The 19,821-nt window shown below is 46.3% G+C and overlaps 1 protein-coding gene across 15 annotated transcripts in view; it reads right to left on the reverse strand.

Moving 5' to 3' along the window:
- The window catches only part of nav3 (neuron navigator 3), a 927,909-nt gene that overhangs the window by 165,417 nt on the left and 742,671 nt on the right, over window positions 1–19,821 (reverse strand). For all 15 annotated transcript variants that reach the window (XM_072552054.1, XM_072552051.1, XM_072552053.1 and 12 more), the window contains one exon: window positions 12,815–12,934. In XM_072552054.1, the coding sequence (XP_072408155.1) occupies window positions 12,815–12,934 (120 nt within the window). The remainder of the gene's footprint in view (window positions 1–12,814; window positions 12,935–19,821) is intronic.

The raw sequence follows: 19,821 nt of genomic DNA on the forward strand, positions 1-19,821 counted from the left end.
TCAGATAATTGACCCAGTTTGCCATTTATAAAAAGATGCATCAAAAATGATTCAGTCAACAGGAAAACATTCAGTGGGATATTTGGGTCAATAGCTGACCATTTTTATGACAACATTATGCTCCCTTTCTGAGATGTTCATATGAACATCTCCTAGACGATAGTTAATGTTAATATCGGTTCTCCCTGGTGCAAAGATTAGCCCCTCCACAGGCTATCGATTTCGGAAGTGCACACACTGAAATGATGATAATTTTCTACTTCAGTTGTTTTTGCATTAACTAGTGGATAAGCAGCTTATGATAAGTCATCTGCATTTCCTTTTCCAACACTGGTGGAGCTGAGGGAGATTTCAGGCTGTCGCAGCAAACACTCGCAGATCCCTCTCACGAGCTGGCACTGGGAGTCAGAGTGACAGGCAAGCTGCCAGACAATCGGTTACCCTGCAGCAAACTAGGCGTCACCCTCCCCCCCCTCCCCCACCGTCACTCTTTCCCCAGCCTCCCATTCTAAACCCCGCTCCACCATAACAATCTCCCAACCTCAATAAACAAACTCTGTCCTGTGGACACAGCCCTCTCACCTCATAGACAGGTGGTTAGAAGATGGAAAACGAGGCTGGAGAGATAGTAACAAGCAACAGAGAAATGGCAGGGGAACAAATAGGTACTTTACATCAGTTTCCACAGCGGAAGATATTATCAGCAAACTAGAACTTCAAGAGATTTGTGCTGTGGCCATCTCTAAGGAGAGTATACTGGGGAAGCTGAAAGGTCTGAAGGTGGATACGTCACCCGGACCAGGTGGACAACAGCCCCAGAGTTCTGAAGGAGGTAGCTGAGGAGATTGTAGGGGCATTGGTGGGGATCTGTCAGGAGTCACTGGCAGCAGGGAGGGTCCCAGAGGACTGCAAATGGCTAATGTAACAGCCCTGTTTAAGAAGGGAGGGAGGCGGAAGACAGGAAACTAGGCTGGTTAGCTTGGTTGTTGGTAAGATTTTAGAGTCCATTATTAAAAACATTCTTGAAAGTGCATGATAAAATAAGGCAGAGTCAGTGTGGCTTTCTCAAGAGGAGGTCCTGCCTGATATATCTATTAGAATTCTTTGAGGAGGTAGTGAGTAAGTTAGAGAAAGGAGAGCGAGTGGATGTGATGTATTTGGATTTCCAGAAGGTCTTTGACAAGGTGCTGCACATGAGGCAGTGAAATAAGATAAGCCCTTGGTGTTAGGGGCAAGGTATTGGTGTAGATAGGGGATTGGCTGACTGGTGAAAGGCAGAGAGTGGGGATACTGGGATGGCAGCTTTCAAGGTGGCAGCTGGTGACTAGTGGAGTTCCACAGGGGTCAGTGTTAGGATCACAACTATTCACGGTATACATCAATGATCTGGATGAAGGAACTGTTGCTAAGTTTGCAGATGACCCAAAGATAGGTGGAGGGTCAGGTAGTGTTGAGGAAGCAGAGATACTGCAGAAGGACTTGGACAGGTTAGGAGAGTGGGCAAATGAGCGGCAGGTGGAATACAATGTGGGAAAGTGTGAGGCTCTACACGTTGGTAGGAAGATTAAAGGCGTAGACTATTTTCCAAATGGTCAAAGGATTTGGAAACCTGAAGCAGAAAGGGACTTGAGAGTTCTCGTTCAGGATTCTCTTAACATTATCATGCAGGTTCAGTTGGCAGTTAGGAAGGCAAATGCAATATTAGCATTCATTTCAAGAGGGCTAGAATACAAGAGCGGGGATTTACTGCTGAGGCTATGTAAAGCTCTGGACTGACCACATTTGAGGTATTGTGAGCAGCTTGTGCCCCATATCTAAGGAAGGATGTGCTGGTGTTAGAGGAAAGTTTACAAGAATGATCCCAGGGATGAAGAGCTTGTCATATGAGGAGCAGCTGGGGACTCTGGGTCTGGGTCTGTACACAATGGAGTTTCAACGGAGGTGGGGGAAATCTCATTGAAACATAGAGGATACTGAGAGGCCTGGATAGAGTGGACATGGAGTAGATGTTTCCACCAGTAGGAGAGACTAGAATCCAAGTGCACAACCTCAGAGTGAAGGGATAATGCTTTAAAACTGAGATGAGGAGGAATTTCTTAAGCCAGAGGGGTGGGGGATCTGTGGAACTCATTACCACAGAAGGCTGTGGAAGCCACTGAGTGTAGTTAAGACAGAGATGGATAGGTTCCTGATGAATAAAGTGGATCAAGAGTTACAACAAGAAGGCAAGAGAATGTGGTTGAGAAATCTATCAGCCATGATCAAATGGCAGAGCAGACTCAATGGGCTGAATGGCCTCCTGTATTCTGTGGTTTTATAGTCTGATGGGCTTCCAGCCCACTCTCAGGTTCCCTCTTGATCACATGATCTTGCCCTAGCAGCTGAGATCAGAATATGTGTCAAAACAAGCTTCAGAGTTTTGGTGCAATGAGTAAACTTTAAAGCGAATGAAAACTGAAGAAATTTCTTTTGGGATTTACAAATATTGCTAAACCAACACGGTCTTTATATTTTTCCGTGTTGGAATGCAGTGTTCTAAATGACTAAGTGACTCTTCAACTAAAGGAATGATTTTTCACACTTTCACCGTTAACCAGCATTAATCCATATCATTACATACAATATAGATATTTAGTGACTGTTTTTAAACAGCCCAACAGAGCTGCCTTCAATAGCCACGTGGCTATGTTGAGCAATAATCTTTCAGAAACATCTCAGAAGTCAAAATCAGACAGACAATCAATATCTCAACCAGTTCCCAATTATACACATCCCAATGAGTTTGGATTGTTTCATAATTTGCCTGAGACAAGGGCATCTCCAAGTTAAACACCCAGCACAGTGGAACTGCAAGTCTACACAACCAGGAAGGAGAATACGTGAATGGTTTTCCATTTAGCCTCTGAGATGGGCCACAGGCAGTTGGTAATCTAGATGGCAGTCATCCCTCCCTCGCCCTGCCACGGAGATTGGGTCATATACTCCCACAATACTGAGGCTGTCTTTTATCCTTACAATTCTGAAAAGAAGCAGCCTGTTAATGGGTCAATATTGGTCCGTACATCATTTACTGACAGCATCCAAACTGCTGGTCCAGCTGACAAATACCCTCTGGCCCTTAAAACCCAACAACTGACCTGTATTCGCACTCTCATCACGTGATCACTTTTCATGTTGGTTTTGTTAAGTACACCCTCGGATCTCAGTGTGTGAAATCAAGTCAAATCCTGTTTTAATTTTACTGTAGCACTGATGTGGCCTTAGAGACCACAAACAGAGGGAGCAAGGGAGATAAACCACCCCACCCGTTCAGAAAGGGAGGAATCATAACTTCCATTCAGACCCTCGGGGACAATGGGCCAAGAGATTTGGTTTGAATTTCAAAATCTGCCCTTGACAGTGCGTCTGATATTCAACCATGGGGAGCATCACAGTGCTCACAGATTGGGTAAAGAGGGGACAGTAATCACTAGATTTGGAGCAACAACTTGAATAATATCTCCATTCTCAGCGAGGACACTGAGATCTTCCTGATAATGACTGACTGAAGTCAAATCTGACAGAAATCAGTGAAATCTGTGAAAGCTCAGAGGGGCCACTTCTAACTATTGCAGACACCTGTCCAACCACACCCATTACAGATACCTGTCCAACCTCACCCATTACAGCTACCCATCCAACCACACCCATTATAGCTATCCATCCAACCACACCCATTATAGCTACCTGTCCAACTTCACCCATTATAGCTACCCATCCAACCACACCCATTACAGTTACCCATCCAACCACACCCATTACAGCTACCTGTCCAACCACACCCAGTACAGCTACCCGTCGAACCACACCCATTACAGCTACCTGTCCAACCGCACCCATTACAGCTACCTGTCCAACCGCACCCATTACAGTTACCCATCCAACCACACCCATTTCAGCTACCTGTCCAATCGCACCCATTACAGTTACCCGTCCAATCGCACCCATTACAGTTACCCGTCCAACCACACCCATTACAGCTACCCGTCCAATCGCACCCATTACAGTTACCCGTCCAATCGCACCCATTACGCTACTCATCCAACCATATCCCTTACAGCTACCCATCCAACCACGCCAATTACAGCTACTCATCCAACCATAACCCTTACAGATACCCGTCCAACCACACCCATTACAATTACCCATCCAACCACACCCATTACAGTTACCCATCCAACCGCACCCATTACAGTTACCCATCCAACCACACCCATTACAGCTACCCGTCCAACCGCACCCATTACAGTTACCCATTCAACCGTACCCATTACAGCTACCCATCCAACCACACCCATTACAGCTACCCATCCAACCACACCCATTACAGCTACCTGTCCAACCACACCCATTACAGTTACCCATTCAACCGTACCCATTACAGCTACCCATCCAACCACACCCATTACAGCTACCCGTCCAACCACACCCCTTACAGCTACCCGTCCAACCACACCCATTACAGCTACCCGTCCAACCACACCCATTACAGTTACCCGTCCAACCACACCCCTTACAGATACCCATCCAACCATACCCCTTACAGCTACCCGTCCACCACACCCATTACAGCTACCCGTCCAACCACACCCATTACAGTTACCCATCCAACCACACCCATTACAGCTACCCTTCCAACCACACCCATTACAGTTACCCGTCCAACCACACCCATTACAGTTACCCGTCCAACCGCACCCATTACAGCTACCCGTCCAATCGCACCTATTACAGTTACCCGTCCAACTACACCCATTACCATTACCCATCCAACTGCACCAATTACAGCTACCTGTTCAACCGCACCCATTACAGTTACCCATCCAACCACACCCATTACAGCTACCCGTCCAATCGCACCCATTACAGTTACCCGTCCAATCGCACCCATTACAGTTACCCGTCCAACCACACCCATTACAGCTACCCGTCCAATCGCACCCATTACAGTTACCCGTCCAACCACACCCATTACAGCTACCCGTCCAATCGCACCCATTACAGTTACCCGTCCAATCGCACCCATTACGCTACTCATCCAACCATATCTCTTACAGCTACCCGTCCAACCACACCAATTACAGCTACTCACCCAACCATAACCCTTACAGATACCCGTCCAACCACACCAATTACAGCTACTCATCCAACCATAACCCTTACAGATACCCGTCCAACCACACCAATTACAGCTACCTGTCCAACCACACCAATTACAGCTACCTGTCCAACCGCACCCATTACAGTTACCCGTCCAACCACACCCATTACGCTACTCATCCAACCATATCCCTTACAGATACCCGTGCAACCACACCAATTACAGCTACCTGTCCAACCGCACCCATTACAGTTACCCGTCCAACCACACCCATTACGCTACTCATCCAACCATATCCCTTACAGATACCCGTCCAACCACACCAATTACAGCTACCTGTTGAACTACATCTTTCGAAAGTGAATCAAAAGCGAGAAAGCAAAACGAGTGGAAAAAGATTGAATGAAAGGAAGGAATGAGGATAAAGAGCTGAGAGACAGATAGAAAGGAAATGAGATAGGGTCAGAGAGAGAGAGTCCGAGAGCAAGTGCAAAAAGAAGACAGGGACAGAGAAAGAAACAGATCAAGGGAGTGAGATAATGAATAGGGACAGACAATCACAGACATACACAGGAACAAAGCGGGTGACAGACAACGGAACACATAGCAACACAAAAAGTGGCAGGAAGACACAGAGAGACACACACAGAAAGAGGCAATCAGATAGACTGAAACACACCTGAAAGATCAAGAACATTGTGAAGAGGAGACAAGGCTAGAAATAAACAGCTGTATTCAAATGAACAAAAGACAGAGTGGGAAAGAGGTACAGAAATAGACTGAAACTCTTCAGGCCATTCGATTGCTAACAGGGAGATCTAACTGGCCTATAATTAACACAATCTCTGCTTCACAATGAAAGGGAGAAATTCCTCTCACACTGGAATTCTCACTTTCCTCCCCAATGTCTAAACTGCTCCAGGATATTATCTCGCTATAACTCTGTAACCTCCTCCAACTAATGGCTGAGATCACTCACTACTGCTGATTCTCAGCTCTCGCCCATCTCCCGTCAACACGCTAACCACATGCCACTCCCTCCCCCCAACACGCTAACCACACATCACCCTCTCCCCTCAACACGCTAACCACATACCACTCCCACCCCTCAACACGCTAACCACATGCCACCCCTCCCCTCAACACACTAACCACACATCACCCCCTCCCCTCAAAATGTTAACCACATACCACCCCCTCTCCTCAACACACTAAGCACATACCACCCCCTCACAGTTATGTCTTCGGTTGCCATTGGTGTCTTGCTGCAGAATTCTCTTGCTAAATCTTTCCAACGCTCCCTCCTCCTTTAATTTCCTTCTCTGTTTAAACAAGGTCCGAACATCTCCCTCCACTGGCTGTCTATTTTGCCTCTCTTCTCATGCCTTGAACTTCTCTGCCTTGAAGGTGCTATGCAAATGCAAGTTCAAAACTGTGAATAAAACTGACCCCAATTCTCAAACCCCACATTCATGAAAAGATTCAGGCATTTCAGTTAAAATATCATTGTACCCACAGTTAAAAAAAACTTATCGCCTAATGCCCGTTTTCGCATCTCATTGATATTCCTTACACCAACAATTGCATTGACATATCCCCTTTCTTTGGGATAACCAGCCATCTGTAACGCTGTACAGTGAACCATGGGAAGAACAGTGGTATTGCCTGAGCAAACACCTTCAGTATCAGAGAGAGCTGCATGTTATATTCACATTCTGTTTATCATGCAGCCATTTCAATGATTTTGTCACACGGTCAATCTGCAAAATAAACTGAACGTTTTGAGCAGTGACATTTTCAATTAGTTAAAGATACATATTGCTGTCAACTGGACTCCCTCACCTGCGTTTTATGATGAGTTCAAAGGTGCCCCAACTCCGCTGGGGGAGATTAATGGGTTGAAAGTTGGATCAGTCCATGATCCTATTGAATGGGATAGCAGGCTCGAAGGGCCCAGTGGCCTGTGTTTGCTCCTTGCTTGTACGTTAAAAATTATTCAAAGATGCTTTTCATTTCAGAATGCTTCCTATGCAAAGTTTACCAGTAAATCAGAGATGAGACTCTCCAAAGAAACTCAATGTAACATGATACTGCTGTAAGACAGAGCAAGAATGGAGATTCGACTTGTTATGAAGTAAATACTAGGTGAAGTGTCACACATTACATTTAATCGCTGCTGAAGACAATGTTGCTTCATTTCATTCCACATATTCCAAGCTAGTCCTTTATGATTTCACAGCATTTTTGCAAGATACAAATTAGCATCCTGTGGTGTGCAACAACAGGAGAGTGGTAAAAAGGTTTCATATTCTATCGGTACAGGGACAATCTGCCGTTGTAGTTGGTGATTGTAACGTTCGGGGGGGGGGGGGGGGGGTAGATAGCAGTCTGCATTGTACTTGTTTATCAGATGAAGACAGAATACGATGAGTGTACTCTGCAGACACTGACTCAAATCTCATATTCATGAACGTGCCCTTTTCAGTTTCCAAATAGAATCTATCGTCTGACATGAAGCTCCCAGACAGTTTTATATTTGATGATGGATTCTATTGAGAAGTGAGTGTGAGATGGTTTTTTTAAAAATTTATTCACAGGATGAGGGCATCACTGACTAGGCCAGCATTTATTGGCCAGAAGGTGATTAAGAGTCAACCCCATTGCTGTGGGTCTGGACTCTCATGGAGGCCAGACCAGGTAAGGATGGCAGTTTCCTTTCCTGAAGGACATTGAATGAAGCAGATAGTTTTTTCCCGACAATTGATAATGGATTCATGGTCATCATTAGACTCCCAAGTACTGGGTCCCCAGAACGTTACCTGGGCCTCTGGTTTAATAGTTTGGCGATAATGCCACTGACCATCACCTTCCCTAGAAGGCTTTGGCAAACAGGAATAAGGAAAGTCCCAAGGTATTTTACATGTACATTAGGAGAAAGAGCATAGCTAGGGAGAGGGTAGGTTCACTCAAGGACAAAGGAGGGAATTTATGCGTGGAGTCAGAGGGTGTGAATGAGCTCCACAATATTTTGCATCAATATTCACAAAGGAGGTGGACACGGTGAATGGTGTGTTCAGAGAGGGGGTATGTGGATATTCAAGGACAGGTCGACAGGAGGGGTGTTGTGTTTTGAGAAACCTTCGGGAGACAAGTCCCCAGGGTCTGATGAGGTCTATTCCAAAATACTAAGGGAGATGAGGGAGGAAATTGCTGGGACCTTGTCCAAACACTTTGCATCTTTTCCAGTCACAGAAAGGTCCCAGAGGACTGGAGGATAGTTATTTCCTTGGCTAAGAAGGCAAGCAGAGATTATCCAGGTCATTACAGGCCTGTGAGCCTTTCCTCAGTGATAGAGAAATTATTGAAGAAGGTTCTTGAGGATAGAATTTACTCACATTTGGAAAAGTATGCACTTATTAGCAATAGACAGCACGGTTTTGTGTGGAGAAGGTCATATCTCTCAAACTTGATTGAGTTTATTGAAGTGACAAAGGTGATTGATGATGTTGTCTGTATGGACTTTAGCAAGGCCTTTGACAAGGTCCCTCATGGACGGCTGATACAAAAGTTGAAGTCACATGGGATCTGTGGTCAGCTGGTAAGATGGACACAGGACTGACTTCATCATAGAAGACGGAGAGTAGTGGAAGGCCATTTGTCTGACTGGAGATCTGTGACCAGTGGCATCCACAGAAGGGATCACTGCTGGGACCCCTGTTGTTTGTAATATATATAAATGATCAGGAATAGAGTGGGGGCGGTCTGCTTAGTAAGTTTGCAGATGACACCAAGATTGGGGGAGCTGTAGATAGTGAGGAGGATTGCCAGAGGATACAGCAGGGTTTAGATAGACTGGAGACTTGGGCAGAAAAATGGCAGAAGGAGATTGACCAAACAAATGAAAGATGATGTATTTTGGGAAATCTAAGGCAGGAGGGAAGTATACAATAAACGGCAGAACCCTGATTAGCATCAACATACCGAGGGATCTAGGTGTATAGGTCCACTGCTCCCTGAACGTAGCAACTTAAGTGGATAAGGTGGTCAAGAAGGTATATGGCGTGCTGACCTTCACCAGTCAGGGCCTAGAATTTATAAATTGGCAAGTCATGTTGCAGCTGTATAGAACTTTAGTGTGGCTACATTTGGAGTATTGTGTCCAGTTCTGGTCACCACACTACCAGAATGACGTGGAGGCTTTGGAGAGGGGACAGAAACAGTTTACCAGGATGTTGCCCGTGGCTACAAGAGCAGGTCAGAGGCTAGGAATCCTACATAAGGAACTCAGTCTTGTCACCCCAAAGCCTGTCCACCATCTACAATGAAGGGCTTTTGCCCGAAACGTCAATTTTGCTGCTCCTCGGATGCTGCCTGAACTGTTGTGCTCTTCCAGAACCACTAATCCAAAATCTGGTTTATAGCAAGTGCAGTCATTGTTTTTACCACCATCTACAAGGTCCATGTCAGGAGTGTGATGGAATACTCCCCACTTGCCTGGATGGGTGTAGCTCCAAAAACACTCAAGCAGCTTGACACCATCCAGGACAAAGCAGCCACTTGATTTGCACCACATCCACAAACATCCCCTCCCTCCACCACCAACGCTCTGTAGCAGCAGTGTGTAATATCTACAAGATGCACTGCAGAAATTCACCAAAGATCCTCAGACAGCATCTTCCAAACCCACAACCACTTCTATCTAGAAGGACAAGGGCAGCCGATACATGGGAACACCACCCCGATATCCTGTCCTGTTTGTGGCTCATTCTGCTTCAGACTCTGACCTGCCCTGCATCATTCTCATGCACTCACTGCAGCCCCTCAGCAACAATCACCATTCCTCCTCAGCTCCAAGGTGACCCCTCACTGCACCCCCCACCCCCGTCTGATGTGACCCCTCACCCTGCTTGGGCCAAGGTGACCCCTCACCCCCCCTGCCCAAAGTGACCCCTCACCCTGCTAACCTCTGGTGTGCTTTCTAGAAGTGATTCTCTGAAGCAATCTCAGTGAGAACCCTTTCAATTTCTGTAAAATATTGTGTTCCATCCAACTGAAATATTTCAATGACACAAAATACGAGCTAAATTCCTGAAATATACTTTTTTTGACCCTTGTAATATTTCATTCAACATTGTAAATGTGCTGCTTATGTTGAACATTTCATTCTAGTATAAACCCACACGCTCATTTTTATAATCCCTGATGACTTGATTCTGTCCCTTTAGCTCACCTGCTGATTTTAGAAAGCTCTGGAAGGTGCTTATTGAGTATTCAATGAATATTTACAAGCTGCTTCCTTTCACCAGTGCTCACCTCAGGCTCCTAACATAGGCCATTTAAGGAATTTCAATTTCTATCACAGCAGGGGAATGTTTAGACCCCTGTGATTAACTGCAAATGGGCAGCTCAGATCACTCCCCCACCTTCTACAGAGTCAACGTGCAGTTAAAAGGCAGACAGAGGGGAACAGAGAGGAATATTAAATCGAACTCCTTCACACAGCACATTCAAACATCTCAACAGACAGCTAGGGTAGGTCAATTGTTGCAGCAAGAACAGACAACTGTGCCCATATCATAAAATTTGTAAATCTTTTCCCAAATCTCCAATACTTTCTGAGGAAGCTGGTTAGAAGTTTAGCCAAATTGTTTGGGTTTTCCCACTTACTATTGCTTTTCCCTCTTATTTCCATGACTACTATTTGCACATTTCCATCATTATTTGTAATTGTAATCGACAGCATTTCCAAATCCCATTGAATTTTTCTATGTCAACTGTCACAATGTAGTTGCAGTCTCTGGCCACTTGATGGCTGTATAAACTATGTTTCTGAACTCTCGGTCCTCTCTCAATAAAGGGTACTTTGTAAGGTACGGAGCTTCTCAAAGAGTTTCACACATATTTTAGAAATTGTGTTTATTTTGAAAGAGAAATTAATCTTCCCTCCTGGAAGGAGCAGGGATGGAAAAAGAAAATGCACAGTACAGTGTCACTGATATATTCTCATTATTATACCAATCTCCATATTCATGTTTTGCCATTCTATCACAAAAGACAATATCTTCTTGAACATAATTTCACAAGGTTTGGTTCCAAACTGCAGTCAGAGAAAAGACTGAATTCCTTCCTCTTCTCAAATCTTTGAATATAAGAGGTTTCTGGAGGAGGTAATATTGGAGCTGTATAGAATTCTGATGAGGCCACAGCTGAGGTACTGTGTGCAGTTCTGGTCCCCACACTACGGGGTGGGGGGAGTGCAGAGGCGATTCACCAGGGTGTTGCCTGGGATGGAGCGTTCCAGTGATGAAGAGAGGCGGAATAAACAGGGGTTGTGTTCCACAGAGCAGAGAAGGCTGAGGGGGAATCTGATTGAAATTGATAAAGTTCTGAGGGGCAGGTAAGGGTAAAGTCACCATAGTCTTACCAGACCATAGGGTTCTTCTCATTAGAGAGAGAGAGAGACAACTGATGGTGGTGTTACCTCAGGGTCACCATGCCTCAGGGTGAGGGGAGAGGTTGAGAAGGAGAGCCCTTCATGGTAACCTCAGCCAGTATAGTGACATTGACAGGGTAGGTAGAGAGAAAGGTTTCCTCTTTGAAGCAGGAGGCTCAGAGGGGATTTAAGGAGAAACATTTTCACCAGAGGGTTCTGGATATCTTGAACTCACTGCCTGAAAGGATGGTAGAGGCAGAAGCTCTGAAGACATTTAGATGAACAGAATACCAAAATATTCAAGGCCATGAGGCAAGAGTTGGAAAATGGGATTAGAATCGATAGATCATTGATGGGCTGAATAGCTCATCAACGCTGTAATAGCTCAATGGCTCTACCACATACACGGAACTTGATGTGATGGTTATTAAAACACCTTGCTTCAAATTGTCAAACACAAACTCGGACTCAGGGCTCAGGTGCAATTGGACCAGAGTATTGTCCAGTTTGTCACACTCTGATCAGCCTGGAATTCAGTAGCATGTGTACAGGGCGGGGGCTAGTGTGTGGATGTTTGAGTTCAAATGATCCTGGCCCATTGTGGTCACTGGGTAATCTGGTACTTACTGTACAGATGTCAGAAACTACACCTTGTTTCTCAGATCAGAGCTCCAAGCTCCCAACCATCAGGAATTGGGACACCCTCTGGATTGTAGGTTCCACAAATCAACATCCATTAAAGGCGAGCAACAAAGAAAATTGGAGAACATTGTGAAATGATCTGGGAGGGTGTGGTGTAAGGGTGTGGTGGGGAGGTGTGTAGGGGTGGGGGTGTTGGGTGTGGGGTTGTGTGGGAGGGTGGGTGTGGGGATGGCTGTGGGTGTGTGCGGGTGTAGGAGGAGTGAGGTTGTGGGGGGTGGGTGTGGGGGTTGAGTCTGAGGCTCTGGGTGTGTGAGTGTTGAGGATGTAGCGGTTGGGTGTGGGGGCTGGGTGTGGGGTTCTGGGTGTGGGTGTGGGAGTGGGGGTGGATGTGGGGATGTGGGTGTTTTGATATTTATCCTGTATTTCCAGCACCTTGATCTCCAGCGGAGGAGGAACATTCATCTCAGACAGGATCACCAAGTGACTGGAGACTGAGGGACTACTTCTCAAGCAGAAACTTTCTTATGTTTCCGAATGACGGCCCAGGGGACCCAGCAATAGGCATGCTATCCATCGGACTTTCTCTAACATTCCCTTACCTATCGACATCTCCTGAGACATCCGACACGCCCCTCTGAATGACATCGCGTGTAGCTGATATGTCTGGAATACGGGTTATGCTGCGGGTGTATAAATTCAGGCCTCCATCAGTCATGTACCTGCGAAGAGAGTAAATGGTTAATCAAGTCCCCATTGAAAGCCAACTTCACCCTACTCCAAATCACCAATAATTATACAACTCTTGGCCAATGGAAGGAGGCCATTTGGATCACCGAGTCTACAGTTCCTCACAAATGTAGACTAGCACCTGAAGAACTCTCCTGAACATATGACAATGAGTTTGGAGGCATTGAGGTTCGGGATGGGGGGGAGTGAGGTGTGAGGCTGCTAATGGGGAATGAGTGAGTGGCCACACCAAGACCACATTGCGATACTATCCCATCATTGGCCAATTTCCTAAAGGCTGGCTTCCACAGTATTTGGGAGCACGTCTCACAGAGCCAGGGCATTTAAGCCCCAACCAATCTCGAATAATTTTCCCCAGTGCTTCAACTTTATCGATCTCACATTGGACAGAAGTCACGATTCAAGATTGCTAAATTCAGAGACAAGGCAGGAGATTGACACAATACTTGTCTGAAGAGCTGCTGCAGGCATTGTGGGCTGAATGGCCTCCTTCTGTACTGGAACAATCCTGTGACTCTCAAACCTTCTCTGTGTCAGTGTGTATACGGAGCAGGGAGGCATTCTGCAAATCTGTCACATAAATAACTCTATCACAGAAACAATGAGACCGAAACTGCCACAGATACAAGGCGAGGGGTCAAGGGCTTGGAAATGGGATTCGGATAGTCAGGTGGTTCTTTTTGACCAGCACAGACTCAAGAGGCTGAAGGGCCTTTGTCGGTGCTGTGAATGTCTATGATTCTACAAACTGAGATTGAAACAGGTTCATTCACAACATTCAAAAAGGAGTGAACCACTTGAAGTTAGCTGAACCGTAAGATATGAAGAGAACTCCTGTAAATAAGGAGAGAGAAGTGACCTAATGACAAAGCAGCCAGCTGTGTTTTTACATTTCTCTGGTAATGTTCCTTTAAATGCAGACTGCAAGTGCGCAGCTCCCCGTGAGAAGATAAATGAGAACAAGGAACCACAGGTCAGGACATCTCCCACTGACAGCAACTGCTTCAATCAACTCCTGCTGCTACTCAAACCGAAATCCTTAACCCTCTCCACACCAGCCAGCACTGCACAGGCTTCAACAAACCCGAAACACAGACGGGGATCAATCTAGTGCTGACAACAAAATAGATTCACACAGTGATGCAGGACAGCACGAGGCCATTCACCCCAATATGTCTCTGCCAGCTCTTAAAGAGGGCTATTGGTTTCATCCCAACCTCCCAGCCTTTCCCTGAGGGATTCAGCAAGGGACACTAAGGGAAAGATGGCAGCTGACACCCCCACACCCACACCCCCACACCCACCCCCACTCCCACACCCACACCCAGAACCCCACACCCAGCCCCCACACCCAACCGCCACACCCTCAACACTCACACACCCAGAGCCTCAGACTCAACCCCCACACCCCCACACCCACCCCCCACAACCTCACGCCTCCTACACCCGCGCACACCCACAGCCATCCCCACACCCACCCTCCCACACAACCCCACACTCAACACCCCCACCCCTACACACCTCCCCACTAGCCACCCCCACACCACACCCTTACACCACACCCTCCCACATCCAACACCCTCTTATCCCCACATCCCGACACTCCTATACAACCTACACCTCCACACTCTGGAAGAACGCCTCATCTTCTGCCTTGGGACCCTCCAACCACATGAGATCAATGTTGACTTCACCAGTTTCCTCATTTCCCCTCCCCCCATCTTATCCCAGATCCAAACTTCCAGCACAGCACCGCCCTCTTGAACTGTCCAACCTGTCCATCTCCCTTCCCATCTATTCACTCACCCTCCTCTCTGACATATCACCTTCTCCCCCACCTCCATTTACCATTTATACAATCAGCTACCTTTCCCCTCAACCCCACCCCCCCTCCCATTTATCTCTGAGTATCCCCTAGCCCACAAGCCACATTCCTGATGAAGGGTTTTTGCCCAAAACGTCGATTTTCCTGCTCCTCGGATGCCGCCTGTCCTGCCGTGCTTTGCCAGCTCCATACTCTCAACCCATCAGGTCTATCCTGAGTAAATAGGTTACCACCCACACTTGCCTGATTCTCTCAATCTAGGCCCACAGCCTGAACATTATGGCACAACATCAGGGAAACAGCCCAAGATGTAACTCTGCTCACCAAAAGAAAAAATGCTGGAAAATCTCAGCAGGTCTGGCAGCATCTGTAGGGAGAGAAAAGAGCTGACGTTTCGAGTCTAACTGACCCTCTGTCAAAGCCAGCTTTGACAAAGGGTCAGTTAGACTCGAAACGTCAGCTCTTTTCTCTCCCTACAGATGCTGCCAGAGCTGCTGAGATTTTCCAGCATTTCCTCTTTTGGTTTCAGGTTCCAGCATCTGCAGTAATTTGCTTTTATCCAGTGTAATTCCACTCTTTGTGTATCTCAGCCTGGCCTCCATTCCCCCTGCTCAGCCACCTCGTTAGGGGACCCAACTCCTTGGTGCCTCTCTGTCCCTGACCCCTCGCTCCCTTCCCCATGGGGCTGTCCACTGTGCCCCCCTGACCCCCTGGTTGGGTCCCATAATCCACCCCCACCCCCCCCCCCCCCCCGCTGCTGTGTGCACGTTTCCCCCCGCCCCCAGATGCTTCGGTGCTGCTGCTGGGTCTGTACAAGGCTCAATAAGGAGTCGAAGCCCCACTCTCTGCTTGTTGAGGTCAGCTCACTGAGGTATCTCTGTGGGACAGGCTCCCACCTTCACCTGCGTGAGTTAGAAATGGACGTTCCCTTTCAGTTGGTGCTGGGATTAGTTTCCAGCCCCTTTTCTGCCCCTTTGAAGAATTCGTCCACCATGGATTTGACACTGTGCAAACTCCCCAGTGTGTCACGGAGGTGGTGTTATTTTTGTAGAGCTGCTGCTTTCCTAATGAGGTGAAACACAGACAGCAACTTTCACACAGCAAGATCCCATTACGAGAAATGAGATGGCTGCCTATTTATCTGTTTCAGTGGTAAGTTATCAGGGACAGTGGGGAGGTTCTCACTTCCACAATACTGCCATTCCACAATACTGCCAGTGTGGTGCAGACACCTGAGAGACCAGGATAATCATCATCTCACTCTCAAGCTGCTCTTTCACATGAACAGGAACTGCAGTGAAACTAATTTAAAAATAATCACTCACTCCTTGAAATCCATCTGCTGCAATTTTCCAGAGGAGCTCACCCAGCATTTTCTATAAGTTGTTTTGAAAGTGTGTGGGTGATTTATTTCCGTGCATGTCCCCTTTAATTATGCTCGCTCCAATCCCTGCAGCGGATCTGGGTTCAGGGTATGGGAGGACGCTGGGTATGATCCTGCAGTTCACCAGGAACTCCCCCGTGAACAATTTAACCGCCTGGTGCTCCCTGTGACACTCCAATATTAATCCAGGATTCAGTGTAAAGCGACAGAGTAATGTACAAAACCCAATAGCCAATTAGTCCACAACAAAATCCTCTAACAGAAACATGATACAAAATCAGTAAATGCTAGAGAAACTCAGCAGGTCCCAGTGTCCTCTTTCATGACATTGTTCTCAGCTCAGTGACCTATTTTCCATTATTAATGCCTACTATTAACACCTAAACTTCATCTCTATCTCTCCTCTACGACCATTAGGACTGCTTTCGTCTTTTGCTCTGAGGAACACCCTCACTCTCTGTCCTACTCACTCCTCCTCTCCCTGTCAACAGCATCAAAACCACTATGTCCCAGCTCACTTCAGCTGAAGAAGTCTTACTGGAGTTGAAACATTAACTCTATTTCCCTCTGCCCACAGATGCAGCCAGACCTGCTGAGCTTCTCCAGGGTTCACTGTATTTGCTTCAGATTTCCAATATCTGCAGTGTTATTCTAATGCTCTGGGTTCAAAAACCATCAAGGCAGTTAGTGAAATGGGAACTTGGTTAGTTATTTGGAATTAAAAGCTAGTCTAATGGTGACGGCGTGTTAATTGTTTAAAATTAAGACACATCTGTTCAGTAAAGTCCTTCCCTGTTCCAGACCCTCAGTTATATATCATAGCAACAAAGTCTAGGAGGATTAAAGCTGCATGAGTCAGAAGGCACTGATTTCTCAGCTCCTGACCTCATTACAGTCTTGGGTCAAACATGGACAAAAGAGCTGAATTCCAGAGGGGAGGGGAGAGGGACAGTCCCTGACATCAAGGCTGTATTCAACCGAGTGTGGCATCAAGGAGCCCTGGCAAAACTGGAATCAATGGGTATCATCTCTCTGCCGGTTAGAATCATACCTGACACATAGGAAGATGGTGGTGGTTGTTGGAGGATCAGTCATCTCAGTTCCTCAGGGTAGTGTCCTAGGCTCAATCATCTTCAGCTGCTTCATCAATGACCTTCCCTCCATCATAAGGTCAGGAGTGGGGATGTTTGCTGATGATTGCACAATGTTCAGCTCCATTCATGACTCCTCAGATACTGAAGCAGTCCATGTTCAAATGCAGCAAGATCTGAACAATATACAGGCTTGGGCTGACAAGTGGCAAGTCACATATGTGCCACACAAATGCCAGGCTATAACCATCTCCAATAAGAGACAATCTAACCACCACCCACCCCACTCCCCATTCACATTCAATGGTGTTACCATCACTGAATCCCCCAACATCTTGGGGGGTTATCACTGACCAGAGACTCACCTGGAGTCACCATAAAAACACAGTGGATACAAGAGCAGGTCAGAGGCTGGGAATTCTGCCGTGAGAAACTCACCTCCTGTCCCTACAAGGCACAAGTCAGGAGCGGGATAGAATACCCTCCCCTGATAGTTGTTTGGTGGTACGGAACTAGGGTATTGCTGGAAAAAGGTATATTTAATTGACGCACCAGAACAATCACAGTAAATGCCAAAATGAAAGGAAAACAACATTTATACAGTATGACTGGACAGAGCTGATCAGTTGGCAGGTAGACTCTAATTGGTATTGCCCTGACAAACGCATGCACTAATGCTGATTGACAGTTAACATCCAGGCTTTGTTAAATTTTAAACCATGCAAGTTAAGCCTGTTTGGTTAAAACATGGCCCTGATGTGTGTCCCCAACTGGACAGCACATGCTGCACAATCACGAGTGTGTGAGGATTGATATAGTCAGTCAGGTTGGCAGTGCGGTACACTTCCTTGGACAGGAAGCTGTTTACATGAACACACAGGGCCCTACTCATCACAGTCAGAATGAACTTGTACACACACTGCACCTGCGACAAAATGGGTAACAGCTATTGGCTGGTTCAAATTTCAGGCAATGCCCTGACAAACCTTCTTCCCCGCTGTTATCAGACTTTTGAACAGATCTCTCAAATGTTAATGCTGACCTCTCTCTCTCTCTGCACCTTCTCTGCAGCTGTAACACTGTATTTTGCACTTAGTTCTGCTACCCTGATGCACTCTGTATAATACAATCTACCTGTATTGCTCACAAAGCAACACTTTCCACTGTATCTTGGTCCATGTGACAACAATAAGTTAAATCAAATCAATCAGCATCGACCTGCCTAGTTGAAGATTGAAGAAATCTAAAGCTTACTCGTTCAGTGTCAATTGCAGAGTTCAGACTACCTTGGCAGTAACAAGGGAGGACTCAGCATAGAATCCAAGCAAACTGTGGGAATAATGGTATTCTCAACATCTCCTGAAGGACTAAGTGCAGATGAGTCCACACCAACCCAGTGACTCACTCCTTCAGGGGAAATTCAGAACAAGCTGAAAACTAGATTTGGGCCATTCAGGAGAAAAATCTGGAAGCTTTTTTTGCAAACAAGAAGTTGTAAAAGTCTAGAAAACTCTTTGTCAAAAGGATGTGAAGGCAGAGGACAATTGGAACTTTCAGGGTGAGTGAGTGGATATTCATTGTCTTTCAGGAGATCTGGAGCAGACTGATCAGCCATGATGTAACTGAATAGCAGAGATTAAAGGGACTGAGTGGCCTCCTGGTCTTTGCAATATCAAAGGGTGACTTATTATGAAAGTCAATTGATTCTGTTTGAACACTTTGTGGGCTGTCAGACCTGGGAATGTTGTGTTGAATAATTAACACAGCCTTTGTTCACATTGAAATTTCAAAGTTTGTTTTTAAGGAGAGTAAATATTGATGTAACTTTTATAACCAAACTCAAACACATGAGATCTCCTCACTAGTACCTTTGTTCTGCGGACAGTTACAGGTCATGCATCAAAATACCTCATCAGTTCACAAGACAATATCCAGTTTGTCAGCATTAAGTCTCATTTAGTTTGTTATCAGGAAACTCTAATGTTAATCTGCCCGCTATGCTAACTGTTCACAACTTGTCACAGTGATGGCTTTCCATCATCAAAGAGGATCATAGAAAAATTCTACAAAGTCCTGTGGCTTTTCATAGAATCCTACAGTGTGGAAGCAGGCCATTCAACCCATCAAGTCCACACTGACCCTCTGAAGAGCATCCCACCCTGACTCTATCCCTGTAATCCAGCATTTCCCATGGCTAATCCACCTGCTCTGCACATCTTTGGACTGTGGGAGGAAACTGGAGCACCCGGAGGAAACCCACACAGACACGGGGAGAATGTACAAACACCACACAGTCGCCCGAGGCTGGAATCAAACCTGGGTCCTTGACGCTGTGAGACAGCAGTGCCAACTACTCAGCCACCATGCTGCCCCAATTAGTTTCTTTATTCTTTCAGGGGGGGGTGTGGATATCCCTGACATTTATTGCCCATCCCTAATTGCCCAGGGGCAGTTAAATTCAAACCCATTTCTGTAGATTTGGAGTTAAATGTAGGCCAGATCAGGTAAGGATGGCAGATTTCCTTCCCTTAAAGACACCAATGAACTTTATGGGTTTTG

The sequence above is a fragment of the Chiloscyllium punctatum genome, chromosome 32, assembly GCF_047496795.1.
Source record: "Chiloscyllium punctatum isolate Juve2018m chromosome 32, sChiPun1.3, whole genome shotgun sequence".
Classification (NCBI taxonomy): Eukaryota; Metazoa; Chordata; class Chondrichthyes; order Orectolobiformes; family Hemiscylliidae; genus Chiloscyllium; species Chiloscyllium punctatum.